This window comes from Eschrichtius robustus, chromosome 1 (assembly GCF_028021215.1).
Source record: "Eschrichtius robustus isolate mEscRob2 chromosome 1, mEscRob2.pri, whole genome shotgun sequence".
NCBI classification, from domain to species: Eukaryota; Metazoa; Chordata; class Mammalia; order Artiodactyla; family Eschrichtiidae; genus Eschrichtius; species Eschrichtius robustus.
The window spans coordinates 88,373,518-88,385,782 of NC_090824.1; the positions used below are offsets into that span (position 1 = coordinate 88,373,518).

Genomic DNA, 12,265 nt, shown 5'->3' on the forward strand with positions numbered 1-12,265 from the left:
GCAGCCGGCAGGTGATCTGGGGTGGAGCCTTACGCACGAGCAGCTCCCAAGCTGGGATCACTACTCCCAGGGCGGAAACCTACTCCCTATCTCCCAGCTCGGGCACCCTCCCTCTTGGGACCTAGCCTGCCGCGCAGCGCCCCTGGCGGTACAGCCGCGTCGTGGCCGCAGGTTTCGGGCGGGAGAAGCCGACCCGGGAGCAGCGAGAAGTTATGTTGGACCGCGAACCAGGCCGGGGCCACTGCAGGCCCAGAGAGCCTGCGGTGAGGGCTGGTGAGGGTCCAGTCCTCTGCGCCTATCAGGAAAGTTCGGCAAGAGAAGCATAACCACACAATGTACGGTGCACACCTGGACGCTTTTGAGAATACAGGAGGCGCGCTTAGTCATTGCTCTCGGGCTACCCGTTAAAGCCAGGACAGCGGTGACCCTGGCCTAGAGCCTTCACTTTAGCGAGGTAGCACGGCCCATGGGCCCCGGAAGGGAACAGACTCCGTCTGGGTCGCCTAGGCCGGTGGAAGAGGGAAACCCAACAGCAGTTGTAGCCAAACCCTCGCTGTTCCGCCGCTCTGGATTCCCCACCCGCCTCCAACATCTCTTGTCTCTCGTTCCTGCCAGGCTTTTCAGGCATTTCTTACCCGCTCCTGCGTGCTCCCACAGCGCTGTGGCCATGTTCCTGGGTACACGTCACGAGCATGGCTTCCTGCTGGCCAAGCCACCAGCTCTGCCACTTTCTGGAACTGGTGGGCCCCTGGATGTGGGAGAAGAGAGGCCAGTGCCTTGTGAAGGTAGAATTAAGATGGCGATTAGATTGAAGAACGGGAGGTTCTCTTGGGGACCTAGGGCAATGGGCTGTTTATTTATTTATTTAAAAAATTTATTTATTTTATTTTTAAAAATTTTTGGCAGCACTGGGTCTTCGTTGCTGTGCACGGGCTTTCTCTAGTTGCAGCAAGTGGGGGCTACTCTTCCTTGCAGTGCACAGGCTTCTTATTGTGGTGATTGTGGTGGCTTCCCTTGTTGCAGAGCACGGGCTCTAGAGCGCAGGCTCAGTAGTTGTGGCGTATGGGCTTAGTTGCTCCGTGGCATGTGGGATCTTGCCGGACCAGGGATCGAACCTGTGTCCCCTGCGTTGGCAGGCAGATTCTTAACCACTGCGCCGCCAGGGAAGTCCCCAACAGGCTGTTTTAAACGGTGGGAGCGGGAGCTGGACAGAGAGGCTGAGCAGTCTTCTGAGGGAGGGAAGCCTGGGCCTGAAAGGTGCTGGGGACCCGCTCCTTGTCTGGGGCTGGATTGTGCTGGGCGGGTGGGGGAAGGGGGTTTGAGAAAGCTGGCATTGCCTCCTGGTGTCAAAGCCTGGAACTGCAGCAGGGTCCAGAAGGGAGGGGCTTGTGTTCAGCGGGGCCCGCCCACCACCCAGCGTGTCTACAGCTCGGACATGTGCAACGCTCCCCCACCCGACTCCCCTCGAGAGCGGGATAGGCCTTGCCCAGCCCCCCACATCACCACCACCCCGGCCCCGCCCTCCCGCCGCAGTCCTCACCGCACCTCCCAGGGGCCGGCCTCGCGACGTTCCTGCGGGAGCAAACGTGGGCGTCTGAGAACCCGGAAGTTACGTTATAGGCGCGCGTCCGGGGGGTGGGAGTCAGCTGAGCTGCTCGGGCGAGGTTGGGATCACCTGAGTTCGGCTAGGGGGAGCCGGTGATCTCCTGGGGGCGGGAGTTGGGTGCAGTACTGCGCCAGATTCAAGGGGGAGAGCTCCCCGGTCTTCTCGCTCTGTAAGGCGAGAGTGAGAAGATCCTCAGGATTTTAAAGAGGAGGAGTCGGCGGCGGCGGCGGCGGCGGATTGCCAGGATCTGTCAGATCCCTGTCGAGGCTGGGGAGTCGCAGCTTCCAATCCGGGGAGACGGGGATCCCTGGGGGGAGCCCTGTTGTAATCCCTGGGCCCAAGACGGAGGACCCACAGGCCGGGTACCATGGCGTCTATCCTGGATGAATACGAGGACTCCCTCTCCCGCTCGGCCTTCTTGCAGCCCGGCTGCCCCAGCGTCGGCATCCCCCACTCGGGTAAGGGAAGTGAGGGCGCCGCTGCACCTCTTAGCTCTCCTGGCATCTGCAAGAGAGGAGCGGAGGGGGTGGCTCCAGGAGCTCGGGTTCACCTCCTGGACGTGCAGTCCGGGTCTAGGCCCTTGATTCTCCTCAGGCTCTTATGGCCCCCAGCTGGTGGATGGTCGAAGATTGAAAGAGCAGCAAGAGCAGCCGCGTGATCTAGGCCCTGCCACTAGAGTCCTTCTAAGAGGGAACTGGGACTCAGATAAGGAAGTGTCTTGCTTAGAGGGCCGCAGTTGGGAAAACTGAGAACAGGCTCAGATGAGAATAGGCTTCATCTGATTCGGTGTTTTTCCCACCAGGCCCCTTCTGGAGGTGAGAGGAAGAGAGTGGGCAAAGAACTGGTGAAATGGGAGTGTCGTAGGGGAAGGAGGGATGGTCCTAGAGGGAACTTTGTCACTGAACAGGGGAAAATGAAGTACTTTAGGCTTTTGCTAGAGCTGTGTGCAGCTGGGCATTGAGGGGAAATTTTTGTAGAAAGTAGTACAGAGTTGGCAGAGGGGTCTGAAGCTCTGGAATATTTTGAGCAATGGTAAAGAATAAGAGTAAAGACTAGAGAGAAAGCACCAGCAGTTTGTTAACCAACTGATTGGAAGCATTCCCCAAGGATCCCTCCACCCTCATTCTTCTGGAGACTCACTGAGAGTATTACTGCATGGGCAAGGAGGAGGGGAGAGAGCGGAACTAGACTACTTTAGTTGAGCTGGGATTGCTTGGCCAAAGATTGATAAGGGAGAACACCCAACCCTTCCCCGCCCACCCCATTACCACTGGGAACAGGTATATCATGGTGTAACAGCATACCAAGGGTTCAAAGAATCAACCCCTCACTGCTTTCAGAGATGTGGGAAGAGCCCAGAACCCCTAATGTAGCCTAGGACTAATGTAGAGGTGATTAGCAAACTGCTTGATATATTGATATTCAGGTGTTGGCTAACCAAGGTCCTGGGGTAGCAATATGTTGGGAAGGTGGAGAGGAATATGTTGCCCTTCCTCCCTCTGTTCCATAGCTAACCTTTCCTTGGCTCCTCACCTAGGATATGTGAATGCCCAGCTAGAGAAGGAAGTGCCCATTTTCACGAGGCAGCGCATTGACTTTACCCCTTCTGAGCGTATCACCAGTCTTGTCATCTCCTGCAATCAGCTCTGCATGAGCCTGGGCAAGGATACACTACTCCGGTAAGTGAGGACCCAAAAGGTTTAGGAGTAGGGAGTGGATTGGTGGTATTTTGGAACTACTGACTGACCGGGCCTTTTTTCCACTCTGGGCAGGTTAAACAGTGGATTTGGAATTTTCAGGAAATATCCTATCCCTTCCTAAAGAGAACCAGTGTAGCTTAGTAGACCCGGACTCTGAGCTCAGCTCTCCCACTTAACAGGGATGGAATCTTGAGCAAGTCACCCAGTCTTTCTGAACACGTCCCTTCATCTGTTAAAGACAGTACCAACCCACAAGTTAGTCATGTAGATAAGCTGAACGGTCTAGAGTCCTGAAGTAAATACACTATAAATGGAAATAAAATATCTCAATAAAACTGGAAATAAATAGTATAAGTAAATGGAACTAATATATGACAAAGGTGTCAGCAAAATTGTTTATCTATCCAGAATAACCATCTGGGATGAAACAGAGCTAAACCTCTGTATCATAAAAATGAATTCTAAGTGAAATAATTATTTGAATATAAAAAATAGTGTGAATATTAAAAGAATATTTAATAAATTTCTATGTTCTTGGGGGTGAAGAGAGACCTTCTTACTCAAGCTCGAAAATCCAGAATCTACAAGGGAAAAGGTAGATAGATTTGACCACGTGGTGATTGCTGTTATGACAAAATAAAAATAAAAAAGCATATGAAGCAGGTCAGGACAAAAGATGGTGGGAAAATAATGTTTTTCCACATATGACTGAAGATTTACTTTCCTGTTCCTTAAAAAGCCCTTAGAAATTAATAAGAAAAAGACAGTCCAGGGAATTCCCTTGTGGTCCAGTGGTTAGGACTCGGCGCTTTCACTGCTGGGGCCCAGGTTCAGTCCCTGGTTGGGGAACTAAGATCCCGCAAGCTGTGAGGTGCAGCCAAAAAAAAAAAAGACAGTTCAGTAGAAAAGGGAGGGTAAACAATATAAAGAAGCAGTTCACAGAAGAGGAACTCCAAATTTTCCAGTAAACATCTGAAAATAATTTTCAACCTGTGGGAAATGCAAATCAAAATCACAGTAAGATACCATTTTTTTTTAACCTATCAGATTAGCAAAAATTTTAAACAGTGATATATGATGCTGGTGAAGATACACAGAGATGGACTCTCATACATTGCTGGAAAGAGTATAAACTGCCACCATCTTTTGGAGAAATAATCTGGCAATGTCTGTTAAACACTGAAATATCTATAACTTTGACCTGGCAATCCCACTTTGGGGAATACATACCATAGAAAGAAAAGTACCAGTTTGCAAAGGTATAGATACAAGGATGTTGATTCCAGCAGTATTTGTGGTAGGAAAAACTGGACCCAAGCTGCATATCCATCAATAGGAAAATGATTAAGTTACAGTTCACCCATAAAAGGGAATATTATGCAGTTATTAAAACAATGAGTTAGATGTATCTGTTGACCCAGTGGGATGTTCATGAAATATCATTAAGTGAGAAAAGCAAATTATAAATTAATATGCATACACACGTATATATACAATGTGAAAACATTTTTGTAAAAACTGATAGAATAAGCTTGTTTATATTATGAACATGGAGAAAGATGTTAACATCAGTTTTTTCCTTTGGGAATAATAGGAGTTTGGGAAGAAAATCATTAACTTTTTCTTCATACACTGTTGTATTGATTCTTTAGTTAGAATGAGCATATAATTTGAAAAGAATTTAATAAGGGAAATACCTTAAATAGGAAATAATCTTAAGGGAGCACCCCTCAAGGTTATTGTGAAGGTTAATTGAGGTCATACTAGCTCAAGCTCTTGGCATGGTGCTTGGTATATGGAAAGTGCTCAGTAACCACTAGCTACTATTTGTTGTTCCCTTTTTACCCCAGCATTCTGGGGTACCCCTGCCTATCTTCCTAGATGCACTGGAGGTATGTTGAGCAGAAGGAAAAGACTTCTGCTTAGTGACTTCTCAGAATGAAGTGGGGGTGTTCTCAGAGCTGAGCATTCTTAAGGAGGACCCCATATGTGTTTCAGAGTTCCCTTGGGATTGTATTCAGAATGTTATGCGTCTATGTAGATTTCAGGGAAGAAAGGCTGTGCCTTTCATCAGATTATAAAGAGGTCTGTGATTCAACAGAAGGATCTGCCCTTCTCTGGAGTGAGGCTGTGACTCTTGTCCCAACAGCATTGACTTAGGCAAAGCAAATGAACCCAACCACATGGAGCTGGGGCGCAAGGATGATGCCAAAGTTCACAAGATGTTCCTGGACCCTACTGGTAAGTGGTGGTAGAGTTCTGAGATGGGGGGTAGGGGGTGGGGGGTGTTGAGGGTAGGTCACTGCCTGGGTGGGTGGGATCTGAGGGTGGGAATGGCAGCATCCTCTAGGGTGCCATGCTCTCCCCCACTCCAGGCTCTCACCTGCTGATCGCTCTGAGCAGCACTGAGGTCCTCTACGTGAACCGTAATGGACAGAAAGTTCGGCCCCTGGCACGCTGGAAGGGGCAGCTGGTGGAGAGTGTGGGCTGGAACAAGGCCCTGGGTACCGAGAGCAGCACAGGCCCCATCCTGGTCGGCACTGCCCAAGGCCAGATCTTTGAAGCAGAGCTCTCGGCCAGCGAGGGTGGGCTTTTCGGCCCTGCCCCGGATCTCTACTTCCGTCAGTTGTATGTGCTAAATGAAGAAGGGGGCCCAGCACCTGTGTGCTCCCTCGAGGCGGAGCGGGGCCCTGAAGGGCGTGGCTTTGTCATCGCCACCACTCGGCAGCGCCTCTTCCAGTTCATAGGCCGAGCAGCCGAGGGAGCAGAGGCCCAAGGCTTCTCGGGGCTCTTTGCTGCCTACACTGACCACCCACCCCCATTCCGTGAGTTCCCCAGCAGTCTGGGCTACAGTGAGCTGGCCTTCTACACCCCAAAGTTGCGCTCTGCGCCCCGGGCCTTCGCCTGGATGATGGGGGATGGCGTGTTGTATGGCTCGTTGGACTGCGGGCGTCCCGACTCCCTGCTGAGCGAGGAGCGGGTCTGGGAGTACCCAGAGGGGGTGGGTCCTGGGGCCAGCCCACCCCTGGCCATCGTCCTGACCCAGTTCCACTTCCTGCTGCTGCTGGCGGACCGGGTGGAGGCGGTGTGCACGCTGACGGGGCAGGTGGTGCTGCGGGACCACTTCCTGGAGAAGTTTGGGCCGCTGAAGCACATGGTGAAGGACTCCTCCACGGGCCACCTGTGGACCCACACCGAGCGGGCCGTCTTCCGCTACCAGGTACAGCGGGAGGCCCGGGATGTCTGGCGCACCTACCTGGACATGAACCGCTTCGACCTGGCCAAAGAGTATTGTCGAGAGCGGCCTGACTGCCTGGACACGGTCCTGGCCCGGGAGGCCGACTTCTGCTTCCGCCAGCATCGTTACCTGGAGAGTGCCCGCTGCTATGCCCTGACTCAGAGCTACTTTGAGGAGATTGCCCTCAAGTTCTTGGAGGCCCACCAGGAGGAGGCGCTGGCCGAGTTCCTGCAGCGAAAACTGGCCAGTTTGAAGCCTGCTGAGCGCACCCAGGCCACGCTGCTTACCGCCTGGCTGACGGAGCTCTACCTGAGCCGACTCGGGGCCCTGCAGGGTGACCCTGAGGCCCTGAACCTCTACCGGGAAACCCGGGAGCGTTTCCGCGCCTTCCTGAGCAGCCCCCGCCACAAGGAGTGGCTCTTCGCCAGCCGGGCCTCCATCCACGAGCTGCTCGCCAGCCACGGGGACACAGAGCACATGGTATACTTCGCTGTGATCATGCAGGACTACGAGCGCGTGGTGGCATACCACTGCCAGCATGAGGCCTACGAGGAGGCCCTGGCCGTGCTGGCCCGCCACCGTGACCCCCAGCTCTTCTACAAGTTCTCACCCATCCTCATCCGTCACATCCCTCGCCAGCTGGTGGACGCCTGGATTGAGCTGGGCAGCCGGCTGGATGCCCGGCAGCTCATCCCTGCCCTGGTGAACTATAGCCAGGGTGGCGAGGCCCAGCAGGTGAGCCAGGCCATCCGCTACATGGAGTTCTGCGTGAACGTGCTGGGCGAGACTGAGCAGGCCATTCACAATTACCTGCTGTCGCTCTATGCCCGAGGCCAGCCAGCCTCGCTGCTGGCCTACCTCGAGCAGGCCGGGGCCAGCCCGCACCGGGTGCATTATGACCTCAAGTACGCACTGCGGCTCTGTGCTGAGCATGGCCACCACCATGCTTGCGTCCACGTCTACAAGGTCCTGGAGCTGTATGAGGAGGCTGTGGACCTGGCCCTGCAGGTGAGCCAATGAGCCTTGACCCTGTCCAGGAGAGGGACCTGGAGAGCAGTAGCTTCAGGTGCTGAAGGGTCAGAGGGACACTGTGGCTAGGGGGTGCTGGCTTCTCTCCCAGAGAGGAACTGTAGTATAGAGGTTAACAACACAGACTCAAGTCAGGGTTTGAATTCTGGTTCTGCCTCTTACTAAGCTGTGTGACCTCTGGCTGGTTTCTGAACCTCTCTTTGCCTCAGATTATTCAGACGCAAAGTGGGGATGATGTTATAGTACTTCCCTCACGGGTAAGTTCTGCATACCTGCTAGCCACAATTGCAGAAGGGGAAAGTGCTGAGTTGCATTGCTCAAATCATGAATTATCACCTGCGTAGGATCGTGTGAATTGCTATTTAAAATTCGAGGGAATTCCCTGGCGGTCCAGTGGCTAGGACTCTGCACTTTCACTACCAAGGGCGTGGGTTCGATCCCTGGTCGGGGAACTAAGATCCCGCAAGCCACGCAGCGAGGCCAAAAAAAAAAAATTGAATTCCTGGGTCTGAACCCAGGACTTACTGAATCAAAATGTCTGTGGGTGGGGCCCAGAAATCTGTATTTTGGATATGCTCCCGAGGTGATTTGTAAATTCACTAAAATTGCAGGCCCACCATCATAAGTAGTGTTTGCATAGCTCTGACAGAGGCAGGCCCATTACTGAGACAGGTTCCTTCCCAGCCCCGAGAAGCCCCGTCTCACTTGCTGCCAGGAGTGCTGGGCCTCTGTCTTTCCCACAGACCCTGTCCTGAGTGGGACCTGACCCTAACGCTCTCAGCCTCCCCACAGGTGGACGTGGACCTGGCCAAGCAGTGTGCTGACCTGCCCGAGGAAGATGAGGAGCTGCGCAAGAAGCTGTGGCTGAAGATCGCTCGGCATGTGGTGCAGGAGGAGGAGGATGTGCAGACGGCCATGGCCTGCCTGGCCAGCTGCCCCCTGCTCAAGATCGAGGACGTGCTGCCTTTCTTCCCTGACTTCGTCACCATCGACCACTTCAAGGAGGCGATCTGCAGCTCGCTGAAGGCTTACAACCACCACATCCAAGAGCTGCAGCGGGAGATGGAAGAGGCCACGGCCAGCGCCCAGCGCATCCGGCGAGACCTGCAGGAGCTGCGGGGCCGCTATGGCACCGTGGAGCCCCAGGACAAATGTGCCACCTGCGACTTCCCCCTGCTCAACCGCCCTTTTTACCTCTTCCTCTGTGGCCACATGTTCCACGCTGATTGCCTGCTGCAGGCCGTGCGGCCTGGCCTGCCGGCCTACAAGCAGGCCCGGCTCGAGGAGCTACAGCGAAAGCTGGGCGCCGCTCCACCCCCTGCCAAGGGCTCTGCCCGGGCTAAGGAGGCCGAGGGGGGCGCTGCCACCGGGGGGCCCAGCCGGGAACAGCTCAAGGCTGACCTGGATGAACTGGTGGCCGCTGAGTGCGTGTACTGTGGGGAACTGATGATCCGCTCTATTGACCGGCCCTTCATCGACCCTCAGCGCTACGAGGAGGAGCACCTCAGTTGGTTGTAGGAATGTGTCAACCCCGATAGGCGGGCAGGCGGTCGGGGCCTGTCCCTTCTTGGGAAGGCCACAGCGTCATCTGTCCTTGGTCTCCTGGAGGCTGCTGGGCTGGGACTGTGGTGGGGGGAGCGGAATTATAGCTGTTGTCCTCGAGGGGTGAGCTGTGAGTGCATTCTGCCAGCTGCCCGTGCTGTTCTTCAGGGCTGCCTTAGAGCTGCTGTTTTGCCAGGCCATCAGCCTGCTTCCCAACAGAGGGCCTTAGCGTGGAGAAGTCAGAATTCTGACCGCATTACCATCCCCCCTGCATCTAACAGCTCTTTCTTCCTTTTCCCTCCTCACACACATCATGTTCTCTTTCTGGAGCACTACCTACCATTAATCCTTTTCACTTTGTGGCTCTTCTCCCTCAGAAGCCCTCTCTTCTGTCAGCTTCTAGGTCCCACAGGTGAAAAGACAACCCCTCCAAGTCCTGGGCATGGGGTGGGGGGAAAGGTGGTGCTGATGGTGGGCATGCTCTTGTGCACACTGTCTGGGGCTCCAGTGTGAGGGGTACCCTGGGGCAGAGGGCCTCACGGAGGACAGTGGGAGATGGTGATGGGGTGGAGAGCATTAAACTGTCTGTGCTGGTGACTGTGGAGTTGATGGCTTTGTGTTGATGCTGGGCAGAGTGGTGTGTGAGTGATCTCCAAGAGGGGCTAGGGTGTCACGGGGAAGCTGCCAGGGCCCTGCATGTTCAAGCCTTGGCCCTTGCTCCTTTTCCTGGAGATGTGACAGGATGATTTTGCCATTTTCTGCTCACTTCTTTGCCTTGCACTGTATCCGTTCTGACTCCAGGCTTCAGTTGGGAATTAGGGCCCACCCTCCCAGGTCTAGGAGCAGGGACTGTTCTTCCCTTTGGCCAGCAGGTGGTGTTGCTCCCCACAGAACCCTCCACACTCAGGCAGCAGGGGGCGCTGATTTCTCAAGTCACTTTCTCCGCGGGTGCTTCCTTGGTCTCTTCCCTCCCTAGTTGTTCCCAAGAGTTTTCTGGTAATCGCCACTGCCTAACCATAAATCTAAGCCCCTCATTCTTCCTCCCTCCACTGGCCCTTACGCGTGCTAGATTTTGCTTGCCCCTCTCTTTGCCAGCCTGCATCCCTTCCTTCTCAACTTCTGCCCAGTTTTGATACTGCCCTACCACTGTCTGGCATTAAACCATGATTTTTTTTTTTTTTTTTTGGCCAAGCTGCGTGGCATGCGGGATCTTAGTTCCCCGACCAGGAATCAAACCTGTGCCCCCTGCATTGGAAGCGCATGGTCTTAATCACTGGACCGCCAGGGAAGTCCCTTAACCATAATGTTGAGGTCCAACATGGAGGCGAGACTACCACTGCCACCATCCATGGCATTTGGCAGATATGTTTTCTCCCCATCTACCTCCTTTGACCTGCCCATCCCCCCAGCTTACAGTTCTTTAGTTGTGGCTCGAGGCTAAGCCCTGGGGAGTCCTGAAGCAGGGCCTTCCTGTGACATCAGCTGAGCACCCTTTGCTCCATGGACTGGTGTTCACAGTCCGCTGCCCAGGTTTATGGGTGTGGTCTGTCAGCTGCCCAGACTGAAACAAAGTAACAAGTGAGTGTTCCTGGAATCAGGCTGGGGTCAGGTCACCTGGCTAGTGACTGCAGGCTTCTCTCTTGCCGCTGCAGCCTAATCCTCTTCCAAGACTTTTATCTTCTGCAGCCCTGGGAGAATCTTGCCCTGCTTATACTTCTCCAGCCACTAGAACAACAGGGTCTCTTCATGGCCCCTGCCAAGGGATAGGGCCAGAAGCTGCCCATCTTTGATGAGCCTCAGACTCCCCATCTTGCCTCAGAAGCCAGAGTGGAAGCAAATGGGGGGTAGGGTCCCACTGGGTGAGTAGAGGGCATCCTAACCCTGTTCCGTTTCCCCCGTTCCAGGAAGATTTGGAGGGCTCCTGCTCCCCATGTGGCCTAAGGCTCCCCTCACACCTAGACATGCCCAGTAGAGGGTTCAGGGTTGTATTCCCCACTGTCAGTGAGTACTAGGTATAAACCTTGGCCCACCACTGGCATGGTCACTTGCTTACTTGGAACAGCTTGGGGCTTCTGTCTTTGCACATAATGGGTGCCTAATACATGTTAGTTAAACAAACACTGCCCTATTGCTCCCTCCTCCCAGAGGACTTGGCTAAGACAGCTTGGGACACCCCTGCCCCTTCTGTCCTCTCTTAAGCCTGCCCATCTGGTCCTAGGCTGCTTCCTCTTTCCTGGAAAAAGGCCCCAGTCTTCTCTGGCACTGACAGAATGGGGTTCCGTTGAGTCAGGGCAACGGGAAGCCACAGCTCTTAGATCCCTAGAAACCAAGCAAGGCCTGGAGTGGAGGGGAGAGAGACGGCCCTCGGGGCCTTGGCCCTAAGCCTGGGGGAGGGCCAGGAGGGGGTGGGGTGGGGGAGCAGCTACGTGGGTAGGGGCCAAGATGAATGAGCTGCTCCTGGAGCGGTCACTGGAAATAGGAGGAGTGGCCACAGGCAGTGACGCTGGGATCAGGGCAGGAGGCTTGTAAACAAGGAAGCCACCTGGGGGAGATGCAGGGCGGCCACTGGTCCTGGGGAGCAGGTGCTTCCTGAGGCCCGCCCTTGAGAGGGCCCTGGGGGGCCGCCTGGCCAAGTCAGCGGTGGGCACTAGGGGGCGCTGTCTACTGGCTTCCTGAACTCACAGGCTCCTTTCCTCCGCTCCAGGGGGGAGTGGCCCCCGGAGGGTGTGCCCGCCCTACGTCTGTGGCCCGGGTGACCCGCTCGCCGCCCTTCTCCTGTCCCCAGGGCAGACTGGCCAACGGCACCAACCCTGGCAGGGAGGGCGCGAGGCTCAGAGCCTGGCCAGCCCGGGTGTGAGCTCATTCCCCCAGGACCACCAACTCCCGCAGTTCCTGCGCAGCGCCCCCCTGCCCCGAGCTCGGGTCACAGGCCGGGCACCCCAACCCCATTGGTTGGGAGGGGGCCTCCAGGCTCCAGGCTGCCCTTGGCGCTGGCCCCCCTGGCGCCAGGGAAACAAAAGGTTAGGGGGCCGAGAGGGAGTTATCGGGCCCCGCCACTACCACCGGGGGAGGGGGCCACGAGGGGCGCACCTCCTCCCCACTGCCCCAGCTCTGCAGATTCTTCGAGACACTTTCACAGGCGGAAATTCC

At 55.2% G+C, this 12,265-nt stretch overlaps 1 protein-coding gene across 1 annotated transcript; it reads left to right on the forward strand.

Annotated features, from left to right (window-relative positions):
* The first annotated feature begins 1,626 nt into the window (after positions 1 to 1,626).
* On the forward strand, positions 1,627 to 9,712 carry VPS18 (VPS18 core subunit of CORVET and HOPS complexes). Its single transcript, XM_068549526.1, has 5 exons — positions 1,627 to 2,064; positions 3,144 to 3,285; positions 5,456 to 5,547; positions 5,682 to 7,552; positions 8,366 to 9,712. The coding sequence occupies exons 1-5, from the start codon at positions 1,974 to 1,976 to the stop codon at positions 9,089 to 9,091; spliced, it is 2,922 nt and encodes a 973-aa protein (XP_068405627.1). The 5' UTR covers positions 1,627 to 1,973; the 3' UTR covers positions 9,092 to 9,712.
* Positions 9,713 to 12,265: the final 2,553 nt, after the last annotated feature.